Source organism: Eretmochelys imbricata, chromosome 3, assembly GCF_965152235.1.
Source record: "Eretmochelys imbricata isolate rEreImb1 chromosome 3, rEreImb1.hap1, whole genome shotgun sequence".
Lineage (NCBI taxonomy): Eukaryota > Metazoa > Chordata > Testudines > Cheloniidae > Eretmochelys > Eretmochelys imbricata.
In genome coordinates this window covers 99,913,788-99,940,202 of record NC_135574.1, presented here as the reverse complement: position 1 = coordinate 99,940,202, position 26,415 = coordinate 99,913,788, and the positions used below count along the sequence as shown (strand labels likewise).

Here is a 26,415-nt window from a genome sequence, read left to right as displayed (position 1 = left end):
GCAAGTCATGCCTGACTAATCTAATTGCCTTCTATGATGAGATAACTGGCTCTGTGGATGAAGGGAAAGCAGTGGACGTGGTGTTCCTTGACTTTAGCAAAGCTTTTGACACTGTCTCCCACAGTATTCTTGCCAGCAAGTTAAGGAAGTATGGGTTGGATGAATGGACTATAAGGTGGATAGAAAGCTGGCTAGATCGTCGGGCTCAACGGGTAGTGATCAATGGCTCCATGTCTAGTTGGCAGGCGGTATCAAGCGGAGTGCCCCAAGGGTCAGTCCTGGGGCTGGTTTTGTTCAATATCTTCATAAATGATCTGGAGGATGGTGTGGATTGCATCCTCAGCAAGTTTGCAGATGACACTAAACTGGGAGGAGAGGTAGATAGGCTGGAGGGTAGGGATAGGATATAGAGGGACCTAGACAAATTGGAGGATTGGGCCAAAAGAAATCTGATGAGGTTCAACAAGGACAAGTGCAGAGTTCTGCACTTAAGACGGAAGAATCCAATGCACCGCTATAGACTAGGGACCGAATGGCTCGGCAGCAGTTCTGCAGAAAAGGACCTAGGGGTGACAGTGGACGAAAAGCTGGATATGAGTCAGCAGTGTGCCCTTGTTGCCAAGAAGGCCAGTGGCATTTTGGGATGTATGAGTAGGAGTATTGCCAGCAGATCGAGGGACGTGATCGTTCCCCTCTATTCGACATTGGTGAGGCCTCATCTGGAGTACTGTGTCCAGTTTTGGGCCCCACGCTACAAGAAGGATGTGGAAAAATTGGAAAGAGTCCAGCGAAGGGCAACAAAAATGATTAGGGCACTGGAACACATGAGCTATGAGGAGAGGCTGAGGGAACTGGGATTGTTTAGTCTGCAGAAGAGAAGAATGAGGGGGGATTTGATAACTGCTTTCAACTACCTGAAAGGGGCTTCCAAAGAGGATGGCTCTAGACTGTTCTAAGTGGTAGCAGATGACAGAACAAGGAGTAATGGTCTCAAGTTGCAGTGGGGGAGATTTAGTTTGGATATTAGGAAAAACTTTTTCACTAGGAGGGTGGTGAAACACTGGAATGTGTTACCTAGGGAGGTGGTGGAATCTCCTTCCTTAGAAGTTTTTAAGGTCAGGCTTGACAAAGCCCTGGCTGGGATGATTTAATTAGGAATCGGTCCTGCTTTGAGCAGGGGTTGGACTAGATGACCTCCTGAAGTCCCTTCCAACCCTGATATTCTATGAAGTAACCAAGAGGAGTGCTTTTGATATGCAACTTACATGTAGTACAGTTTTGTCAGTTAAGATCAGAGATTATCGTTGTTTCCTCTGTGTTCTTTATAAAGCAGGATAAGACACTTCAAAAACCTCTCTACTATGAACCGTTGACAGATTTTACAAGAGATCCTTCTCCCTCCTCTAAATATGCTTGTCAGAATCAGTTGTATATGTTGGAGAGGATGCAATCTGGAAGAAAGTATACTTGAGTTTTTTCCAAGTAAATTTGAGGATAAACTAGGAAAATTAGTTATTGCTTCAAATTGGTGAGGAAATAGTTCTCTCGGTCTTTAAGGATCAAGGCTAAAAAATTCAGCAGCACCTAAGTCTCAAGTCATATTTGAAAATGGATCTTAAACTCGTAGGGTACTTTTTAAAGTTTTTACTCTAGCTAAGTTTAAAGTCCCTGATGTCAACTGAACAATGCAGTCCTGAATTAATATGCTTTGATTTCTTGGGGAGGGAGGGAAAAACAATGCCTTCACTATTTTTGTTTGTTCTCTGCATACCTTTCTTTCATTAGCATTTGTATTTGTATAGTGTAATTGTACAAAAACTATAGTGAAATACATAGCTCAAGGAGAACATATTGTGAGCTTTCTATCACTGTCTGCTAGACACAATAACTTCAGTGTCACAAGAGCCTACACATATACAGCTGATGGCGTTTCTGTGGAATCGCAGTGGTGTATGGTGTCTACTGAAATCTGCAGGATAAGCAAATGCAAAAATTCCTTTAAACTGCCAGGCCTCCAAAAATGCCATGTTTTGGCTCCATTGATAAATGCCACAAATAGCAGAACAGCCATGTAGGATTCAGTTCAAAAAATGTAAGGCTGCATGCCGCTCATGTACAGTTGTGCCAGCAACAGATTGTATTTAGCTTTTGAAAGAGAGTTTCCAAAAGCTGAATGCCTAATCTCCCCACCCCTGTTTATATATTGTAAGCAAACTAATCTGAACCTCTTTGTTTTGTCTTGTGTCTGCTGCTGTCTCCAGTGCAACGAATCCTGTGCCAAAAATCTGGTACCCAGCAAGTAGAACATAGCTCTGCTTTTAATTATCAACTATAAAAGCTTAAGGAAGTACCTTGTTTGTACTGCCAGTCACTGGTATAGGGAAAAACTGATAAAGCTGTAGTCATTTGCACAGATTGTAGTATTTTGATTCTGTGGAAAGAAACTATTTTAGGAGTGCCTGTCTGGTCAAATGACACACATTCTCAGATTACTGTGTACGCAGTATCTGACAGAAATCTTGAAATTAATAAAATTATCTAAATTCTTATTTTCATTTAACCACTGGAAAAAATTATTTCTATACAGGCGAAACTGTTCATAGATTTGTTTTGTCACCTGGGAAGGGAAACCACTTTAATGACTCTGAAGGATGATCTTCTCCTGCTGTCAATGGACAGAGGACTTGCATCTGTTTTCCTGAACCTCTAGTCAGCACTGACACTGACTATTAGATATCACTGTCCTGCATAACACATGTGGCAAGGATCCAGAAAAATACTGAAATGTTTTTAAGTCCTTTGTGGCAGGATGTATCACAGTTACTACGTTAAATGCACCTCTGACTCTCTTGGGGCTGTCTGAAGGGCACCCTACTTAGGTCTCAGAGTAACAGCCATGTTAGTCTGTATTTGGAGGGTGAGAAAACCTGGATTTTTGCTGGAAATGGCCTAACCTGATGGTTACTTTAGATAAGCTATTACCAGCAGGACAGTGGGGTGGGAGGAGGTATTGTTTCATATTCTCTGTGTATATATAAAGTCTGCTGCAGTTTCCACGGTATGCAGCCGATGAAGTGAGCTGTAGCTCACGAAAGCTCATGCTCAAATAAATTGGTTAGTCTCTAAGGTGCCACAAGTACTCCTTTTCTTTTTGCGAATACAGACTAACATGGCTGTTACTCTGAAAAAAGAAAAGGAGTACTTGTGGCACCTTAGCGACTAACCAGTTTATTTGAGCATAAGCTTAGTGAGCTGTAGCTCACGAAAGCTTATGCTCAAATAAATTGGTTAGTCTCTAAGGTGCCACAAGTATTCCTACTTAGGTCTGACCTCCAATCATCACCTTTTTCTAAGTGGAATTCTGCAGTCTGCTTCCTCCAGGTCAGTGTCTTAGGCTGCAATTCACTGTGACTGTGTCAGCAGGTCTGACTTCAGTTCAGCACCTACAGTTCTTCTTTCCTTAGGGTGAATGACATGTTTTCTCTTAAATTATAATTTATCTGAAAACAATAAATAGCTTATATGCATGCCTGGCTTTAAAGGAGTCACCCATCTTCCTTAAGGAGACCCTGGCAGATCTGAAGTATTGGAAGTCCTCTCACAGGACTTGATGCTGTTGGACACAGTCTCATGCCTGTCAGTTTTTGGCTGGTATCTGTGAAACTCTTCCCATGTCAGGGCTGTTGTTCTATACAGTTTCAAGTCCTTTCTCTCCCAAGGCCTTCCAACCAAGGCACACCAGTCTGCTAGTACCAACCTGAAGCAAAACTTCAAGAGGGCTTGTTACTTGCATTGTGTCTATATTGGGTCAATTTGCATTAGTTACCCTCCATTGAGTTTAGTTCCTTCTGGAAACATTTTTACCTTACTCAATTACTTTACTCAATTTATTTTTACTAACTAGCCCATAAAGGTACATATAATATTTATAAAACTAAAGCTGTAGTCTTAGAATATTCCATGATCCTACTGCGTCTGTAATAGCTCAGTACTGTAGTCTTTTAATAGTCCATATTTCCATAGCTTCACATCTGACAGAGGATGTGCCTGAAAAATAGTAATGGGAAACTGTACCTCAGCTAGTAGACTGTTCACTTATAGAATCACACCAGGATCGATTCTCTCTCCAGTCCTTTTCACCGTCTACATGCAGCCATTTAGGTGAACTGGTAGGATGACAGGTATTCAAGTGCCAGCAATATGGAGATCACCCATAACTCTACTTATTCTTCACTATACAAAACAATACCACTGCTATCAAGATGAGTGAGTGCTTGGATGAGATCAGCTCATGGATGAAGAATAGGTGATTGAAGATGAACCCGAGGAAGACACAGGTTATGCTGGTGGCCAGAGGAAAATATTTGAGGAATTTGCAGCTATGGTGCAACCTCTTTTGATTGAAGGTATATACTCAATCAGTTAGTCCCTAATTTAGGAGTACTTCTAGATTCCTCACTGACAGTGGCATCCCCAAGTAGCCTTGCTAACTGGAGATGGTAGAAAGTGTAACTGTCATTCATGTTAGTGGATGGTGACCTGGCTTCAATTATACGTGTGTGACTGGGTGTCTCAGTGGCCCTTGCTAAGAATCCCACACTTTGGGCAGACTGCAAGAAATAGGGCATGCAATCCCCCAAAACTGGTGGTTTGATCTATGATAGTAACCGAACCAGTATCAAAGAGCTTCTGTATTACCACGCTGGTTAACAGGAAGCCAAACCCAGTCCCTTTAGCCATTCCAATCCTTGGCTCTCATCTAAGTAAGCAAGTCTAATATAAAGAAAAGGAGTACTTGTGGCACCTTAGAGACTAACAAATTTATTTGAGCACAAGCTTTCATGAGCTACAGCTGTTAGTCTCTAAGGAGCCATAAGTACTCCTTTTCTTTTTGCGAATACAGACTAACACAGCTGCTACTCTGAAACAAGTCTAATATAGTGATTGGTGAATAGGGTTTTCAGTAACCCTACTTAAAATTTTACCAATCCGAAAAGATCACACACTTATTCTCAGGTGAACATAATCTATCTATAAAATTTGCAATCTTATGCAAACTTACTAAAGATTTATTAATAAAACACAAGAAGAGAGTCTTTTGAATGGTTAAGGAATCCTATACATGCAAGTGACTTCACTTTAGAGTTATTCCAACAGGTTAGAACCCAAAGGCAGATTAGATATAAAGTCTTTCCTTGCATTTTCCAGGGTATTCTAAATAACTACTTGGAAGATCTCAGTTCCGTATCTTAAACTTTCCCTGTTTAAAGTTCAGAAGACTAGAGATAAAAGGATCATGCCCAAGGTCCAGTATTTATAGCTCTCCAGCAGGCTGACAAACCTCCTCACAGAAATTAGGGCTTTCCTCCCAGGAAGAATAGGCAATGCAGATAATTTGTGGACTTTTGCTTTGAAGTTAATCTTCTATTTCCTATGCACACAGGTAAACTAGTTACGTTCATTTACATAGCAATTACCCGGTCCGCCATTATAAGAGAGAGAGAGAGGTAAGCTGAGACAATGTAGATGATATTAGTTTCCTGCAGTGTCTCACATCTTTGATCTTATGGTTAACTACATAGTCACATGCATAATGTAAGGCAATTAAGACACCTAAAGGCTTTAGCATCTAAAAGCCAATTGGGTTCAGGGCCGTCCCTAGATATTGTCCCCACAGACCGTGGGGAACTTCTGGTTGAATATCAAGCAGCCTTTGGTTAGTTTAAAAAACATAGATGCAGCTCAGCTAGGCAAAGTACTGTTTTGCTCTGCTGACCTATTGCATTTCTACCTCATTTGCTGAATTTAAGATAGTGAAGTAAAAAAAAATAGTTCTTAAATTACTAGTTTGCAAAGAGAGTCTTCAAACTTTCTCTGGGTTGAGCAAGTGAAAGCAGATGTTGGTAAAGAGGTACAGCATGAGACAGAATTGTATCATGGTATGATGTGACAACAGCACAGCAAGATTGAAAAACTGCTAAGATTGGGGCAATCCTAATCATTTTGCCTATTCAGGATCACGTTGAATAGTATCTTTTGAATGGCAGAAAATAATCTATTCTCAGTTTGTGAATGTTTTCATATGTACAGATTGAAACTCTTTCTGATAAAAGAATAAGAGCACTTTCGTTTGAACTCTTACTATGATACTCTATACCGTAGCCTTGAAATCTACCATTATTTCTGAACACATCTCTTTCAGAAATTGGTTAAGTGTGTTAAATGAAAACAAGTTCAGTTTTATTACTATGTATAGCACCCATTTTTAAGTGACTATTTTTGATAATCTTGTCTGCGAAGCTTTCAAGGTGAAATTTTTAGAAGTGAAAAATGTTTTCAATTTTTTTATCAATGTTTTTGAAATATTTATAGCAGTCTAAGATTCTGAATAAGAGGTAATAAACTGTTAGGAAACATAATTTTTTTTTCAATGTTCAGTTTATACAGGTACAGTATATTTAGAATCTTCCTAGCTAGAATTGTGTAACTATAATTACTTTCATTAAGCTAACCAGCCATTTGTGGGGTTTTTTTTAAATTTTTCAGAAAAGAGCTAAAGGCCAGGTACTATTTGACAAGGTGTGCGAACAGCTCAATTTACTGGAAAAGGACTATTTTGGCCTGTTGCTTCAAGATAACTCAGATCAGAAGGTAAGCACTAAGAGTTGTTTCATGTTACTAGAATGTTAGATCGGGGCTGGCAACTTTTTGGCCTGAGGGCCACATTGGGTTTCCAAAATTGTATGGAGGGCCAGTTAGGGGTGGCTGTGCCTCCCCGAACAGCCAGACATGGCCTGGTCCCCACCCCCCATCCCATTTTCCCTGCCCCATCCATCCCTCCCTGTCCCCTGACTGCCCCTGGAACCCCTGACCCTGACTGCCTCCCACTGCCCCATACAACCCCTCCTCTCATTCCTGACTTCCCCCCCAGGATCCCTGCCCTCATTCAATCCCTCGCCCTCAACCACCACCGTGAACTCCCCTGCTCTCTATCCAACCCTCCCTGCCCCCTTACCGCGCCGCCTGGAGCACCGGTGGCTGGCGGCACTACAGCCACGCCACCCAGAGCACCAGGACAGGCAGCCTTCCACCCGGCTTGAGCCAGCCACACCACCACGCGGCACAGAGCCAGCGGTGCAGTGAGCTGAGGCTGTGGGGGAGGGGGAACAGCAGGGGGGGGCTGGGGCTAGCCTCATGTGCCAGGCAGGAGGGTCCCGCGGGCTGGATGTGGCACTGCCCACCTCTGTGTTAGATTCTTTTTTAGCATAACTTCATTAACAAACTTGGAGAGTTCGGCTTGTTTACCCTAACCAAAAGAAGACTGAGGGGAGATATAATTGCTCTCTATAAATACATCAGAGGGATAAATATTAGGGAGGGAGAGGAGTTAAGTGTTAATGTGGATGCAAGAACAAATGGATATAAACTGGCTATCAACGTATTGATTTCTAAACATCAGAGGAGTGAAGTTCTGGAACAGCTTTCCAAGGGGAGCAGACGGTGCCAAAAACCTAACTGGCTTCATGATTGAGTTTGATAAGTTTATGGAGGGGATGATATGATGAGATTGCCTACAGTGGCAGGTAGCCGATCTGGGACTGCTAGTAGCAAATATCCCCAATAGCTGGTGATGGGACGCGAGATGGGGAGAGCTCTGAGTTACTACAGAGAAATATTTCATAGGTGTCTGGCTGATGGGTCTTGCTGAAATGCTCAGGGTTCAATAATCCACCATATCTGGGGTCAGGAAGGAATTTTTCCCAAGGTCATATTGGCAGAGACCTTGGGTTTTTTTCTCCTTCCTCTGCAGCATGGGGCACAGGTAACTTGCAGGTTTGAACTAAAGTAAATAGTGGATTCTCTATAACTTGAACTCTTAATCATGATTTGAGAACTTCAGTACCTCAGCCAGAGGTTATGGGTATATTACAGGACTAGGTGGGTGAGCTTCTGTGGCCTGTGGTGTGCAGGAGGTCAGACTAGATGATCATGATGGTCCCTTCTGGCCTTAAAGTCTGAGTCTAAACTGTGAGACCTAAATCATGCTGGAAATAATCTTGGTATGAAGCCCGTAAAATGTGAATTAATTTTAATCTGCTGGAAATTGGCTAAAGTTCTATTGTGACATATTGGCTCATAAGGTGAAATGTAGGATGAGATGTTACGTTACTTTAGGATTTTGAGAGGTTTTTTTTAAATCTTTATGTATACAAACCTGTATGTGGGGGTGATATTTTAATATATAAGCATGTCATTTCTTTCTGTGAAGGCACATCATTTTTAGTAATGGGCAAACCTTAGCAAACTTTGGGTGAGCCACCGAAGCTGGGAAGTTTAGTCGATCTTTGAGTTTCTCTTCTTTTCCATGCCTTCTGTACTTCTTTAATCTCCCAACCAAATCAGAGCTTTATCCCCATTTTCAAATGGCTTCTTTGCATTTCCTGATATCTTTAGTAATATTTTGTAATTCAGTAGTAATTTGAGGATCCAAGGCCTAACACTTCAACTGTTAGGCTCTAGTTTTCAAATGTAATGAATCCTAGCACTTCTCCAAAATGTGTTTCTTTGCTCCCAAATCTTGCTCTTGAAGGAAGTCTCAACATTTGTAAAGACGAGACTGCAGCTAGTTCCCTAGTGCTGGAGTTTTGGTCTATGGGGAGAGGTTTTTTAATGATTCCACCTAAAATCAGAAATTGTTGGGGTTTTTTTTGTTTGTTGTTTTGGTATTTTTTTGGAAACATGATGATTTTCCCCTAGCCTTCTTCAGCATTACCTTCATCTGCTTACAGGATGGGGTGGGATGCATATGTAGATTGGAGAATTTATTAAAAAAAAAACAAAAAAAAACACTTGGATAAAAACTTTCGGTTGACCAATCTCTTAATTACCAGTTGCTGACTTATCTTTCTAGCAGTGTTTGAATATTTATGGAACAGCTGTCTAAAACTCTGCTCACAAATAAGTTATGTACTACATGCAGCGCACTCTGGTTTTTTCCCTAAAGGAATGATAAATAGAAACTTCTTTGTATTTTTAATTTTCAAACCTCTCTTTTTAGATACTGCAACTAGCTTACATAACATCTCTTCTCTCCCTACTCCCCTCAGTCCACTTCCCGCCTCCCCACGAAATACAGTCAGATGTGTTTCAAGTAACTAATATAGAAACCTCTGCAGTTCCATTCAGATAAGGTTGCAGGTCTCCTGGTACTAGATGAGCTTTTGGTTGCAACAGTTTCAGTGCCCCAACAAAATGAATGAGGATGGTCTTATTGTCAAGGCTGTTGAGACTCGGAAGTATGGATTTCATTCTTTGCTCTACCACAAACTTTGTGTGTGACACTGGGCAAATCAATCTATCCCTCTGTTCCAAAGCTTCCCATCTATAAAATGGGGATCACACTCCCTTGCTTGTACCCTTCATCTGTTTTATCTACTTAGCGCTTTGGTGAAGAGATGGTCTTTATATAGTTCGTATGTACACACTGCTCTGCCAGCTCACTTGAGATATTGAATACATTTGTTCTAGGCTACAAACATTTGTTGTTTTATGATTAACTTGAGGTACAGAAGTCTAAGGAAGACAGGCACTCAGAAGAGCAGTGGTTATGGTTGTGCAATGTCTGAGTGTGGCTACCTGCTGCTTGCCACAGTCCCTGTCTCTGTGCAGAGACAGATTTAGTCTATCTGCTCCTCGGGGCTGCCTCTAGGTGTCTGTACTCTCTGTTCAGAACCACATAAACTCTACGCTGAGGTGAAAACCCAGCTCAATCCAGCCAAAACTGGACAGTTATAAAGTGTGACACTGCCTGGTCCTATAACCCTTACTTAGGTATAACTGCCATTGACTGCAATGAGAGTTTTGTCTTAATAAACATGCAGAGTTGGCCCCCAAGTAAGAAATGGTTTAACATAGGGAGTTAATAAGAGAAACTATTTAAGTTATTCAGAGCTTGTCTTAAATGGAGAGCTGGGGAGAGGAGAACAGAAGGGAAACCTGACCACTTTTCAATTCTATGCTTTATAATATTATCTCTTCAGTACAATGTTGAGAGAGAGAGTTCGTGAGTTGAGGAAACTTCCTTCCATTCGTGTTTCCCTACTAATTTGAATGTTTATAAATAGTCATGGAAATAGTTGGTTTGAGAGATTGAGGCACACTGATTGACAGGCAGAAATGTGACCGCTTTCAAGCACATTTAGTGTTCTTATTCATTTGTGACATGAACTGTTGTTGTTAAGCTTTTTTTAGACTACAACAGAGGCTTCTAGCTGCAACTTGTTAAAAAGAAGAAAAAGAGTCAGAGTTCATTGTTTCACTGAAACCCTTTTGTGATCAAAACACAAGACGACAATCGCAACAGGGTTAGACCAAAGTTTCATGTATATTACAAACCAGTTACTTGAAAATAATGTTTTGGGTTTTTTTAGCACTAACACTTCAAATTGTAATACCTACAAGGAGACAATGGCTTGTAACTGTTCAGAGCTTACAGCTGCTATCTGGCATAGTTCAATAGGGTACCGGCTTGGTAGGCATTTACTGTTCTTGGAGTAGGCCCTGTAAAATTTATTGGCAGTGTTTTCCTATACCCTGGAGCTAAGGGCAGCAGCCTATTTCTATGAGAGAGAATATGTTCATTTTTAAAATGCAAGCATAATTTCTGTACGATTGCCTATGCCATATGGCCCTTATTAAATACTCATTTTGTTTAGAATTAAATTTTAAAAATTGACATTAAAACGATACAGGGATGCCTTAATCTCAATGACTTTGCACTTACTGTTTTAAGGGTGTTACTTTACTCACCTAAGTTATGCTTGCCATTCACAGCATTTCTCAGATTTAGTAGTCTTTATACAGTCATATTGCTATAATTCGGCTGAACAAGGTGAGCGAAGGTCAGAGTTTTCCACTGTTTCCACTGACAAATTTTCAAGTGAGAACCATTTCAGTACATTCAGTACTGGGTATAAAAAACAACCCTATTGACATAGTATTGTTCTGAAGACTGAATGCCACCTCGTAAAATAGTTTCTGAAACATTATTGTAAAAAATTTGAATAAAAATGAATGGATATTGAACCTTTTCATACTCTGCATATAATTTACACTGTGCACTATGAAATACTGAACGCTTGCTTCCCTTTAGTGATTGCGGGACAGTGGTGTCTCCTGCTGTGGAGGAAACCACAGTTGCTGCAGTTTCTAATAGGACTCTCTGTATTGGCACTCCAGCTTTATGTAAGTGGATAGTTGCATACAGTAATGCCTTCATTATTGGGAATTCAAAGTTGAACAATTACTACTTTAGCTGCTATTAATATCAGTATTGGTTTCTTTGTATTATGGTATGTACATTTGTATATACTTTTTCTTCGCCCTTCCTCACCTTTCTGCTGTCTTTTTATATTGTCAGTCACATTCTCCTCATTGCCATCCCATCTTCCCTGGAGTTTTGCAGCCTTGTCCTTCCTTAATAGTTCTTCTACTGCTCTTTCAACATCTGCCTTAGCTGTGGTTCCACTTCCTCTCTGTGGCGATTCCAGTTAGCTGTGTCTTTGCTCCCCTGTACCTTAAGCCACTTAAGGAATAAAAAAAGGACATGAGCGATTTTAAAATAAAATTGCTTTCAAGTCTTAAACTTTTTGCTTGTCAGTAGTTAGAAACTCTGCTGGAAGCCCATGTAAACACATCCATCCAACCCCTTAACCCTCTGACTTCCCCACATTTGTTACTGCCCATCTCCCACTTCCCAAGACTCCTGCACATATTGTTGGCTCCCTGCCACACAGAGAAAAATGTTGCAGTACTTAATACTAAATAAAACTGTTAGGAAAGAAAAACTATATGATCTAACTTGGAACTAAGGGCATGGCTACATTTGCAAATGTAGAGCGCTGTGAGTTAAACCCACCTTCGGAGAGCGCAGCAGGGAAGGTGCTGCAGTCTGTCCACACTGACAGCTGCAAGCGCACTGGCGTGGCCACATTTGCGGCACTTGCAGCGGCACTGGGAGTGGTGCATTATGGACAGCTATCCCACACAGCACCTCTTCCCATTCTGGCGCTGTGGCTTGTGGGAAGGGGGTGGGGAGTGCAGGGCATTCTGGGTCCTGTCCCAGCGCCCCGTGATGCATCGGTTCACATCCCAGCATTCCCTTTGCTTCTCTCCACATTTGGCGCCATCTTTCAACGTTTTTTGTACTGCGCGCGCTGTCTTCCCTTTCAGTCTGCGGGAATGGAGCCCGAAGTGCTGAGGAGTATCCTGACAAGTCTCGCCAGCACATCACTTTGGCAGTCGAGTTATTCCTTATGATCCAAAGTGACAGTGAGAACTCAGATGATATCGACTCAAGTAACACATATGACACGAGTTTGCTTTTGGCATTCATGGACATGCTCACCACCATGGAATGCTGCTTTTGGGCTCGGGAAACAAGCACTGAATAGTGGGATCACGTCGTCATGCAAGTCTGGGATGACGAGCAGTGGCTCCAGAACTTTCGGATGAGAAAAGCCACTTTCATGGGACTGTGTGAGGAGCTCGCCCCCACCCTGAGGCGCAAGGACATGAGATTGAAAGCTGCCCTGACGGTGGAGAAGCAGGTGGCTATTGCAGTCTGGAAGCTGGCAACTCCAGACAGCTACCGATCAGTCGCTAACCAGTGTGGAGTGGGGAAGTCGACTGTTGGAATCATGTTGATGCAAGTTTGCAGGGCCATTAATCGCATCCTGCTCAGAAGAACTGTGACTCTGGGTAACGTGCATGACATTGTGGCGGGCTTCGCACAAATGGGTTTCCCTAGCTGCGGAGGGGCGATAGACGGCATGCATATTCCAATTCTGGCACCAGCCCACCTAGCCTCAGGGTATGTTAATCGGAAGGGGTATTTCTCGATGGTTCTCCAGGCGCTTGTGGATCACCGTGGGCATTTCATTGACATTAATGCAGGCTGGCCTGGAAAGGTGCCTAACGCATGCATCTTTCGGAACACTGGCCTTTTCAGGAAGCTGCAAGCCGGGACTTTTTGCCAGACCAGAAGATCACCGTAGGGGAAGTCGAAATGCCCATTGTGATCCTTGGAGACCCCACTTACCCTTTAATGCCGTGGCTCATGAAACCCTACACAGGGAGCCTTGACAGCAGCAAGGAGCAGTTCAACAACAGGCTGAGCCAGTGCAGAATGACACTGAAGTGTGCTTTTGGCCATTTAAAGGGCCACTGGCACTCTCTGTATGGGAAGCTGGCCCTGGCCCATGACAGCATGCCTGTGGTTATATCTGCATGCTGTACCCTCCATAACATTTGTGAAGGGAAGGGTGAACGATTCACTCAGGCATGGAACTCGGAGGTTCAACACCTGGAGGCTGAATTTGAGCAGCCAGAGAGCAGGACTATTAGAGGGGCCCAGTGTGGGGCTGCAAGGATTAGGGGTGCCTTGAGGGAGCAATTTGGGGCTGAAAGCCACCAGTAACGTCTGGTGCCCTGCACGGGAGTGAAGTGCAGTGGTTCCAGTGTTAGTAGGAATCTGTGTTTGCTACACTGACTTGCAGTGTCTGTTTCTTTCCTGGGCTAAGGTATCTCTAACTTTATGCAATGATAAAGAATGTTTTCAAAGCTGAAAAAATCCATTTATTGAAAAGAAACACAACTATTTGGGAAGCAGAAAGGGCAAGGGGGTGGGGTGGGGAACGGTACAATCACAGATTTGCGTATGTCCTGTCTGGAGTGCTGTGCAATGAGGGCTGCATTTCAGGATGGCTATACTGCATGGTGATGGGGGGTGAATGCAGTGGGCAAGGGTTGTAGTTTTCAGGGCAGGGTAGTGAAGCTACAGGTGTTGGAGGCAGCTGGTGGTGGTAAGAACCTGGATGTTGCGGAAAGTGAGTTGGAGGTGACATGGGGGCACAAGGGAAAGAGTTTTGGGACAAAGGCTGCAGGGGTGGGGGTTGCGGTAGTGCTCCACCTGCATTGCTACGAGCGCCTGTATTGAGTCCGCTTGGTGCTCCATGATGCTTAGCAGCTGCTCCATACTTTGGTGCTGGTGATCCGCATTCTGCTGGCGGACCCTCCTTTCACTCTCCCGCCACTCCTGCACTTCTTGATTTTCATTACTTGAATGCTATATTACTTCATGCAACATGTCCTCCTTGCTTCTATGTGGACTCTTTCTGATTCTTTGGAGTCTTTCGGCCGGTGATAACACGGACAGCTGAGATCTCAAGGTTGCATCTGTGAAGGCAAAATGCAACGTTTAACAGAGGCAGCATTGTTCACACCAGACAGAGCAATGGTTCCCCCGTACTTAAGGGCAAGCACAGTCTACACAATAGCATAATTTCCCCGTCACAAAGCGAGCGCACATAACCCATGGGAGCCCCGAAATGGTGAGTAAGCACAGGGTCAAGCGTGACTGATTGTTTCACGACTGTACTGTCCTCTGGGTTTCTGTGCCTTGGGAAGAGCCAACAGCAGCAGGGGGTCCCTATACTGAACATTGTCCCCACGTTTTCCACAGGAGTTCGTCCTGGAAGATATCTCGCTGCTGAGGGTGACCTGGGAAGCAAGGGAGGGTCTTCTACTGTAATGCGGTTTCCGTCCTGGCCCATGTGCAGCTTGCCTGTGTGCAGCAATGGTCCCCCCACCTCTCACAGTACAGTGGTATGGACAAGTTAGCCTACCTGGGACAAGGATGACTGTGGCTCTCCCGAGAAACCTGCGCAAGCGCATTGCCCAAGTTCTGTATGAGACCTTTGAAGAGACCACTGAGGCTGATTACTGCAATGTGAGAGAACACATCAATGCCCTATTCTTCATCTAGGCATGCATGCAGCCCTAACCCCCCTCGCCCCAAGAACCCGCACAGAATAACTTCCTTTCCAAAATAAAAGCCGCTTACCGGGGAACCTCCTCTGGTGTTTCTTTCCCCAAGCACCGGTCGCCGCAACTGGCTACCTTCCTCCTGGCTTGAGAACAGCTCCTGGCTGCATGCATCTAGGGATTCCGGGGTGTCTTCCTCTGCCTCAGCACCCTCGCTCCTGCTTTGGTCCTCCTCCTCCTCCTCCTGCCTTGTTGCACTGGGCTCTGAAGTGTCCATGATGGTCCCCCGAGTGGAGGTGGGGTCGCCCCCAAGTATCACATCCAGCTGTTTGCAGCAGGTCGCGGGGGCAGCACCGGAGCGGCTGTTTGCCTCGCAGGCTTTGTGGTAGGCATTCCTCAGCTTTAATCCTGCACTGCGGTGCATCCCAGTCATGGCCCCTTTCCATCATGTCCCTTGATATCTGCCCGAAGGTATCATAATTCCTACAGCTGGAGCGCAGCTGGGACTGGACAGCTTCCTCCCCCCAGCCACTGATGAGGTCCAGCAACTTGCCATTGCTCCATACTGGGGATTGCCTGGGGCGGGGAGGCATGGTCACCTGGAAGGATTTGCTGAGAGAACTCCACGCCTGGCTGAGCAAAGAAGAAGGGATTTTTCAAAATTCCCAGAGAATTTAAAGGGCGGATCTGACAGTTGGTCACCTGAGGGCAGGGCAGTAGAGTTCAAAGAGATGACCAGAATGACTGGAACAGTCATTGTGGGACACTTCTGGAGGCTGATCAGAGCCCACTAACACACCGGGGCATCCACGCTGGTGCTGCGATGCTCCAGCGGGGGCACAGCAAACATTATTCCACTCGTCAAGGTGGAGTAACTGCGGAGTCAGTGCGCGCTACGTGCCTTGCCAGCGTGGATGGGTAGTGGGCTAGTGTGCCCAGGGCTCCTTTATTGTGCTGTAACTCACAAGTGTAGCCAAGGCCTAAGAAAGGTCCTTAGGTCAGATTTGAGGTGCTTTGACATAGCTGTGCGTGAAAGCTTGATTTTTTTCTTATTTTTTTTTAAACTGGATCTCACTGTGTTTTAAGTCTGTTACTTTTATGAGCACTAGCATTCATTTAATGCATTAATGTTGTAAAGGAAGAAGATAAATTTGAGGCGAAAACAGTCTTTTGTGTTTGTCTCGTAGAACAGATTAGAAGATGTAGATTACTTAGCTGGCTTCTGCTGGATTCATTTGTAACTGTTCTTTCACAATAAAATCTGAAGCAAGACACAAATGATGCCTTCAACCATCTTATGTATGAGATCTCATGGTGCCTTGACAGTTTGATATTAATTGTTCAGTATGACTGAAGCAAGAGTGTTTGGCATCCCTCCACGCAGAAGCAGAGGCGGTAATCTCTTGTTGTTAGGTATTCACTCTAGAACATTTCAATCTTGCCAGTATTCACCTTCAAAGACCAGTCTGTTTGAGAGGCTTGTTTGTTTAATACTTGTTAACCACTGAATGCTAAATACATGAGTCCATAATAGAGAGACTGTAAAGTCAGCTTTAAATAAACTCTAAATAATGCTCCCTAGTCCCCTAAAATGCGTGTACTTTTAAAGCTTAACAATAGCAAGAAATGCAAGAACTCCAATCTCTTCTAGCAAAGAATGCCACTGAACTCATGCCACTAGGTAGGAGTGGAAAGGTTTTTTTATTCCTTGTATTTTCTGATATCCTTAGTGATGACAGGCCCATCCTGAATCTTGACATATCTAGTGAAATAAATTTAAATGGTGTCTCTGAATAATTATGCCCTTTCTAGATGAGGATGGCTGGCCGGGCGTGTGCTGTGAATCTTATACATACTTTCTTCCTTTGTCTGAGACTGAGGGGCATTTATTTCCGTTTTTTTATTAGGGCAACACTACCAGTTCCATGTAGTGTTGTTTTTTTTCAGACTTGCATCCATGGTGCAGGTTCACAAAATACTTGGTGGTTGCGACTGTGTAGATATACAGAGTAGGACTACGTAAAATAGGTGGACTCAGATTTTTATCATTTGAAAAGTTATCTGTTCTAGTCAGTCTCATATATATATATATATGGAAATATTTCATATTTGTAGTTTTCAGAATGATAAAAACTGTATGTTCCTCTTTGCTGTGTAAAGCTTAAGGTCTTTTGCACATATCTGGGTTTTAGGGAAAGACCATATGCTTGAAATTCTCCATCTCCTATTACATTCCTACCTACTCTTTTGCACAACTCTTTTCCTTTATGTTTCAAAATGGTCATCTCGCTTCTTGAATTAATTGATCCAGAAAAAACAAAACACTGTTACTAGCTCCTTTGAGCCACAGATTTAAAATAAAAACAGAGGGTTGGAAGCTTCAGTTTTTATGTGCTGGTCTTTTTTTCTTATTCCCCCTTTCTGTATTAAGATTCTGAAGATTGGATTGTTTCCTCATTTTGGCACCAGCTCCTTCTGATCCATTTTTTCCTGCTGTGGCTGTTGCCTCCTTAGATTAAAATGCCACAAATCTCTGACCTCTAGCCCAGTCAGTGCTAAATGCTGAATGATGTGTTTTTCCCATTCTTGTGCACTCATCACAGCCACTCATTTGTGAGCCAGCTGTCATGCTAGACCGCAGCTGTGGGGTGTGGAAACTGAATGCCAGGCACTCTTCTGAGTGGAGAATTAGAGCTGTGCCCTAATGCAACATCAGGAGTGCGAATAGAGGGGATCCTATTGATTTTTTCCATGTCAGTGTTCTGTGCAGCTGGGAGAAATGTATCGTAACTTAAAACTAGACCTCATTAGCATTTATTAAACTTAATAAAAAACCTGTTATAAAGTAAAACTACACTTTTCTCTGAAATTTTAGAGTTTGTAGAAACATTAAAGTTGTTTGCTAAAAGTTTAGATGGCATGTAGGGTAATGAAATCAACAGGGAGTTCATGAATGCTCCATTAATACTTGTTTTGTGCTCTTATGATGATCTGTATCACAGCTGGAAATGCTGCTCTTCTGGATTTGTACAAAAACACTTTTTGTATTTTGTAATGGTGGAGAATATTTTGACATTCTCTGACAATTCATTACTCTGTCTACTTCTCTAACCCTACCATTTACAAATGTAACAGAATGATCTTGTTTTGCCTACTGGATCAAACTTAACGTGCACGCATTTAAATCTTCTATGCTAAAGCACTGTCCTTTCCTTTTCACAATAAGCCAAAGCAAAATGGTCCATATCAGGATAGACTGTTTAGATAGATTTACAATACTCTAGCCAAAATGAAGGGTACAGAAAAAAAAATATTCTTACATGCATGTAAAATGTATTAATTTACAGAACTATTCCTATGTATTATAGCCAAGGTCCCATATATTATATAGAACACTAGACCTGCATTATGCAGCGAGGATCACTGATTTTATCTGGCAGAGCTGCCCTGAAATCCGTGGCAAAGTTATGCAACATAAAGTTAATTAACAAATTTAGAAAATTGCTGCTCAAACTACAAACCACTTCCAGGTTTAGAAATCAGAAAAAGTGAACCTAGTATCTTTTACAAAACAAAAGGCTGCCTTTTTCATTTTAAAACTTTTTCTTGTTATTATGTTCCCGTTTTCCACCAATATAGTTTAAAGAACGTTGCTCTTTATAAGCAGATGTCACTGTTAAGTATACCACTGCATCATAGTATTTTGTAATGGTAATACCAAAATATTATGTAAAAAGTGGTACATATATGAAATTGTTTTGACTGAGTTTTAAACCATTATCACTGTATTTGAAAGAACATTATGACAAACATGAGCTTGCTTATTTACAAACTTAATGTGGGAAACCTCTAGGGGGAAAGCTACTGACTTAGCCTGTAAATCATTGTTGTCGATGTAAAATAGCATAAAACTCGTCCTTGCTCATTTGAAGAATTGTGTTAATGCTAGAACTGAAAGCCTAGCTAGACACACAGAAGGTTTCAAAATGAGGCCAGGATTTCACCAATTGCAAAACTTCCATTAACTTCAGTTGGACTAGGATTTCACCTGGAAAGTCTTTTCCACTAGATGGCAGTTGGGTGGTTTATGAAGAGTAAGTGATGTCCAGGTTTTTGGTTTTTTGTTACAAAAAAACAAGAAGATCTAAAACTACTATACAGATTGCAGTAGACTTGAACAAATTTGTAATAGCCAATGCAGAAGCAGGCTGACTTAGTCCTTCTCCTATAAGCAATCTTGAATGATTTTCATAATTTTAAGAAATTTTATAGAGAAGGAAATTTATCATCACTTCTACTTATAAAAGTTAAAATATAGTTGCTTATATTATAGAATGCTATTGAAAAATCTTTAGTGCTCACTCCAAAATGATGAGATCTTATTCATAGGAAATTTCTTGGAGCTCTGGGATTTAGTTTTGTTTTTCTCAGGTGAAGGGAAACACTGTTAACTAAAAATCCCAAAGCAGTAGCTATATGTGTACAAATAAGTTAAGGTGTAAAACAAGAGTGGAAATCTTTTTCATCTTATGTTCTGATCATGATTTTCTTGAAGGTGCTATCATTAGTTTTTAAAGCAGTTTAAGGGCTTTTCTGGACAAGAGAAATTTACACGAGTGTAACCAAGTGGATATAGTTTATAACCATGCAAACCCCATTGTAGATACACTGCACTGGTGCAAAAAAAAAAACCACACTTGGACCAGTGTGGTTCAGCCCAGGAAGTTTGTGGGGGTAAGTCACACTGGTGTAAGGCATCTCTGTGTTAAAGGATTCCACTAGAGTGAAAATATCGATGTGGTTACTTTGGTGCAAATTTCCCTGCTCCACACAAGCCCAAAGGAACTGCAGCTTAGTGCCTTTGGTGTTACTGAGCTAAATTTACCTAAGGCAAGAAAAGACTCTGGTACAGACCTTGGGAGCATGTAAGCACAGCCCCAAAAGTGGGCTGCATTGGAAGGAAGAGCATGTAGCTAGGTCAGGCAACAAATGCAATGATACAGATATTCTCTCAACAGTCTTGGCAGTATAGCACCTCTGGAATCCTTGGGAGATTTTAAAGCAGACACCTGTGAAGTGGATGTTGGAGGTGAAATTATTTCCTGTCTTGCCCTTAAAGGTTCAGTCTCTATCTCTTTCCTCACCCCCACTCTTAAAATGCATTAAACCTGACTTAGAGTATGTATGCAGAATTTTTATACTACATTCATTACCATGATGTTTGAATGCAGTGGTTTCAAACAATCATAGAATCATAGAATATCAGGGTTGGAAGGGACCTCAGGAGGTCATCTAGTCCAACCCCCTGCTCAAAAGCAGGACCCATCCCCAATTAAATCATCCCAGCCAGGGCTTTGTCAAGCCTGACCTTAAAAACTTCTAAGGAAGGAGATTCCACCACCTCCCTAGGCAACGCGTTCCAGTGTTTCACCACCCTCCTAGTGAAAAAGTTTTTCCTAATATCCAACTTAAACCTCCCCCACTGCAACTTGAGACCATTACTCCTCGTCCTGTCCTCTTCCACCACTGAGAATAGTCTAGAACCATCCTCTCTGGAACCACCTCTCAGATAGTTGAAAGCAGCTATCAAATCCCCCCTCATTCTTCTCTTCCGCATCAATCTCTATTTGATTTGTGCCAATAAACAAAAGGCTCTGTTACAAGTCATTTAAACTGTGCAGGCCTCTTTTACATAACGTCTGTGGATAAGATTAGCAATCTGGATAATTCCAGTTACTAATAATTACATTTTATGTCTTTCTCAATTCCCCTCCTCTAGAAATACTTCTGGATCATCAGTCACAGGGTTAAATGCCTAGTTACATCAATTTCAAGCATTGTGTGCTGCCTAGTGGATTACACAGATTGTACTGGGGTGCTTTCTGCTTTGAAGGTGGTACATCCTTTGTTAGCTAGGCTCCTAATTCTGAAAAACAAGCAAGTTTCATCTTGGTGCTTAAATATGGATATGGATACTTGTGCTTGAACATTTTGGCCAGTGCTTTTAATGCCATACTTGGTTCACGATGACCCTTTGAAGGGGGGAAATACAGAAAAAAGTGAGCTCTGTGAATAGATCTTTTCCAACACTTCCTAACGTTGCCAGAGCTAGTGTTCGGGTGAAGTTGAGAGAAGAAAAACAATATTTTACGTTGTAGAAAATGGGAGAGAAGTATCTTCAGTAACCTTGGTTTGTAGGCAGTAGTGTGTAGAAATTACACATAGAGATCTGCTTTCTGTCAATAAAAGGAATAAATGAAAGGAAATTACTTGGTGATTTGTGAGGTATAATTTCTTTGAAAATACTCATTAGAAGACGCTCTAAAATATCATTTAATTTCCAGAATTATAAGATCTTGTCTAAGAGAATGAAGTTAAAAGGGTTGCATAATAAGCTCTGTGTGAGGGGGGGTGGAGGGTGAAGAAAATCAAAGCACAGTTCTTGATGGAAAGTTACAAGTTAACTCAAAAATTCTACAGGGTACTTTCAAAGTAGAATATCAGAAGAATGTACTGTACAAGTGTTTATTTAAATTTATGAAATTATATCACACTTTCGTTCGTCTGAATTATTTCCTTATGTACTGATGTTCTTCCTTTTTCAGAACTGGTTAGATTCTTCAAAGGAAATCAAGAGACAGATTCGAAGTAAGTACTCCTGTACTGATGTTAAATTCTTGAACTCAATTTCTAATACAGAAATATATTTTCTTAAAGTTAAACTATTTAAAGCAAAACCTTGGATATGGCAGGAAACTTGTCATGAAGGTTTTAAAAACATAATTTCTACTGACTCCCCTGTCCCATCTACAGATAGTTCAGGAGCTATGTGAATGCACAGTTGTCTACAATGCGTTGTGGTGTCCATGGTAGATTTTTATTAGCAGTTTGGATAGGATTATTCAGGTCTGTATATGTTTTAGGCCTGGATTAAAACATTGCTCACTAACCTAATTAGTCAACAGTGTGTTGTGATGACACTGGAAATAAATGTTTTTTAACATGCAATCCCCTACTGTGGTGAAGAACTGTGCACTGTCGCAGTTGGACCTTTTGCCTGGTTATTGGATGGGTTTGGACAGTTTACCAGAGAGCTAATGTTGTTAGCCTGTTTCAAAAATGTCATGATATTTAACTTGTTAATTGACTTTGTAAATTTTACAGTTACCAATCAGGTAACTCTGGTATTTGCAGTATTCAGAGTGCTTCCTATCAAGGGAATCCTAGTTACTTTAGTAATCACGTCCTTTACTTAGGCAAAGCTTTTCAGTACTAATGCTAAGTTTAGAGCTCTTTTCTCCAGCTCACCTGGAGTTGCAATTCTGTGGGGTAACTGTCTTGATAACTTCAGGAAAACTGTTTGATTTAGGGAGTCATGTATGTATGTTTACCTGTTTGCATGATCTTATTAACCTGATTCCTGTCATCTTGATTTCCATGATTAATCTAAAGAAATCACAGAAACAATGATTAATTGTTCTAGAAGGATATTGAACAATAGAAAGGGTTTTTTTCAATGTCAGAGTTCTTTCTACTTCGTTTTAAGACCTGGTGTTTTATGCATATGTGCCAAATGCAGCCTACCTGGTAAACAGAGGAGTAGTCATTCCAGAATGTGGAATTCAGTGAATTTCTCCCAGTTCCCTCATACAATAAAAAGAAACGGCAATAAAAGGATCCCTATTATGAAATATCTGGCCTTTTCCAAAATTATTGTAATTAAGTTTCAATAATTTTTAAACCCTTAAATTGTTGAAGGGGTTGAAACAAAGTAGTGTTAGTAAAATTGAAGAAAAGATGGATATAGATTTTCATTGTTGTCTGTACTTACAATTTTCTTTCCAGTTTATTCTTGACTCAGCTGAGATGTCACGTGGTCATAAGTACTCTGTAATTACTGTACATGATGCCGCCTAAAGTGATGATTAGGGGTTAATCAGTAAAATGGGTATCTGAACTTTTCCGTGTCTGTTAAATGTTAGTTGTGTTAAAATGTGGTCTTCAGTGACTGTTGGGAGACATTTTATGTAACTCATTAAATTAAATGTCTCTTATGAGCATCTTGTGTATCAAATATGATTATTATGATGCTTGCTTGTTTATATCAGCCTTTGAAATAACTTTTTTTTTTTAACACCCAGGAATTCTTTAAAGACTCCCAATGCTTTTAGCCACTGTTTTCTGGTAGAGGTGGTTTTTCTTCATGCTAAAGTCCACGAATTTATACTTCAGCCTGCTTTGCATCTGGGGGCAGAACCAGACCTGTTAGTCACTGGCAGCACTGAAATTCCCTTTAGGTTTTTTTTCTGCCCCCACTAGACCTCCCTGCTGCAGAGCTTTTCTGAGGAAAATTCTGAACTTTCACATTTTTAGACTAGCAATCAGTTTTTAAAAAGTGGGATTAAAATCTGGCTCATATAGATATGAGGCTTTGGGATCAGATGCTCACACAAATCCATTACCAGTGATACAATTGGAAACTTTATGAGAAGCTGTGGCTATTCAGAGTTTTCAGAAAAGTAATCTTGTAATCCTAGCTTCTGACACTCTACATAAAGGCAGTCATGTGACAAGATCAAGCAGTCTGGGAAGTACAACAAGAGAAAATACCTCTTTGCAAGTAGTAGCTAAAACAAATGCAAGGTCAATAACTACCCTCTTTTGCTTTAGTTATCTGCAGTTCTCCCAACCAGCCCTGTTTGGAGCTAGAACCCCAACTGGTGCCAGGCTCTGTCAGTTTGGCAGAAAATGGGCTATCTATAGCTTTGATTAAATGAGGTCAGCAGAAATTGTCTAGAGAGAGTACCCTGTGGAATTGTTCAAGAATTCCAGGAACAGCTTTGTCCCATTCCCAATCTCAGCAACCAGGTGAAAGGCCACGGCATGAATTAAATAATCTATAAAGTAATCTATTTCTATTTCAGGTTGGAGTATTACAGCTCCTATTTCTTCCTCCGGATAATCTGGGGGACACAGCACAGGGCCCTCTCTGAAATCTCTAAAGAAGTTCCTAAAAGAAGCTTGCCTTCAAAACATTCCCATTTTACCATCCTCACACAATGTTTATGTTCTGCAAAAGGCTGGAAGCCTTTTTCTTTTCTCTTTTTCGAGCATTACCATTTCATCTTTACATAGCTCCCAGGGAGTAGCAATAATATTGGCTTTAGGGAAGAAGGCAAATTACTTTACTTTTCTCTTCAGACAATTTTTCTGATCAGGATTCTGTGCAGATAGAAAGCTGAAGCAAACGCACAGTGATATGGTTGCAGAATTCAGTACAAACAAAAACATGTGGTGCCGGGGAAGTAAGCTATAGGCTTGAACTGAAGATGAATACTATCAGGTACAAGGTCTCATCTCAGAAGAATGTTAACACAAGAGGAAGATGGCCATAATGAAAAACACGTGTCACAGAAACAGCCAATTCTTATTGGAACCCATTTTGAATTCTGAACTCCTATGTAGGTACACTTCAGCAATCCAGAGTTCATATGATACCTACTCAGTAATCTTGTATATCCCCTCTGCAGATCACCCTATCTCTTCAATTGACAGAGATCTAGCTCTAGTTGTATATTCTCTAATCCCCCATTGTTCTTATTTTGAAGGGATTTTACCCACTCAGTTCAGGGAATGGTTACCAGAAAGAGAGAGTACAGTGTCCACCAACTGGAACAGATTGAGTTATTAAGGTCTCAGGACACTGGTCCGTCCTTTGAAAACAGATGTGTTCTGATCATGACAGTCAATGTGTCTGATTGTGTTTTTCCCAGTTCTTATGAAAACCCTATCAGCTGTACCCCAGAGTGAGATTAGTCTGTCCTGGGTGGAGCAAAATGCTCACCAAGGGGGAAATAAACACCAAGACTTGCATGTCAGAAATCAAACTGGCAGAGTTGCTCCTACACCCAGAGGTATCTGAATCATTGTAAGTAAAATTGGAAGGCTAGTGATCAACCTTTGTATCTAAAACCGGTAAATAAAATGTCCTGTAGCACCTCTGTGTGCCGGGACCAGAATGTGAGGTGGCAGTGACATCTTGCAAAACTGAGCAAGGTCTCCTCTTTTATATGTCTTTCCAGCTTGACCATTTTTCCCAAGCCAACACAAAAAGTAGGAATGAGAGTAGCAGTGAAACTGTTCATGCTTTTCTGGCTGAAGAGGTTATGATTCTGAGACCTGAATAATCTAGCATTGGATTTTCAGAGGTCTGCTATTGCAAGACTGGTCCTCCAGCTGGGACTAGATGGTTTCAAATGAACACTTGATTGAAGTAAGTATTGCTCTGATGGACCCAAAAGAGAAGTCAAACCAATAGAACTTATTCTACAGGCTGGTACAAAGTCCACAGTTTAATTATCATGTTAAAACTAGCAAAACATATCCTTGACAGAGGTGCCAGAACAGTTTGTATAGTGGGGGTGCTGAGAGCCATTGAATCAACCTGTAAACCCTGTATATGATGGAAACCACTTTAAGTCAGGGGATGTGGCAGCACCTCCAGCCCCCCTACTTCCAACACCTGTGATCCTTTAGTTCACTCAGGAATCCTTTATTGTGGATGTATAAGAGTGTCCATGCAAAAAGGTCATATCTCTTTAGTATAATATTCTTGACGTGTTCAAGAAGAGGAAGTTTTGTACAAGTCCCCATATTAAATACTTCCTTTGGGTATAACTTCATTCAAACCCCACAAGGTCGTAGAGTTCCTCTTCACAGCTATACTTGGATTGGACCTCTGAAGGAGATCCATTGGATCCTGTCCATTAGAGTAGGACTGACAGGGGCTCCAATCAGGAGTTTATTTGAAGTTGGAAAACCCGGTATCGTACTTTTAATTCAGACAAGTAGTCCTCACAACTGCCATGGCATTCATTCCTTAAGTAAATTCAAGAAAATTCCGTCCTTCGATTAAGTGTCAGTGTCAGGGCAGAGTAGTCATGTCTTTCTGTCTGAGATCTGCTTGATATCCACTAGTTCACCGAGTTCTGCTTATTGGTCATTCATTCTTACTCAGTGCCATTTCCTTTCTTTTGACAGAAGTCTTCTCCATACCTTAGTGCCCAAGGGGAGATGGATTACATACAATCTACCTCATCTTGGATGTCCATGTTTAAAGGAAAGGAGTACTTGTGGCACCTTAGAGACTAACACATTTATTTAAAGGATGATCATGCTTCCCTCCCTGGAGGCACACTGCTATGAAAAACCTACTTTAACAGATCTGTGGACCTTAGCAGGAAGAGGAATAGAATATTTTATGTGCTTTCCTGACCGTTTCCTTCCTTATAGTAATAAGGTCCACAGATCCAACCCACGCGGAAAAGAAATGGATCATTAAGATCAGAGAGAGGATTTCTGTTAATTGTTGTTTGATGTAATATGTCATTTTCTCCATTAGGAGAAATTGTTGTACTTTCCCCTTAAAGTATCTTTAACACAGTCTGTCATTTAGAAAGTAAATTTGAATTAACTTCCGCAATCAGGATATCTCAACTGGATGGAACTTGAAGAGGTGGAGCATTCCCCTGCTGTGAGTGGATAACAGGTCTGGCTCTGCCCTCAACCTGCAAGCAGGCTGAAGTATCCATT

At 41.6% G+C, this 26,415-nt stretch overlaps 1 protein-coding gene across 7 annotated transcripts in view; it reads left to right on the top strand.

The window, feature by feature from the left end:
- Positions 1–26,415, top strand: part of EPB41L2 (erythrocyte membrane protein band 4.1 like 2) — a 243,547-nt gene that overhangs the window by 139,068 nt on the left and 78,064 nt on the right. For all 7 annotated transcript variants that reach the window (XM_077813040.1, XM_077813035.1, XM_077813038.1 and 4 more), the window contains 2 exons: positions 6,547–6,651; positions 21,429–21,471. In XM_077813040.1, the coding sequence (XP_077669166.1) occupies positions 6,547–6,651; positions 21,429–21,471 (148 nt within the window). The remainder of the gene's footprint in view (positions 1–6,546; positions 6,652–21,428; positions 21,472–26,415) is intronic.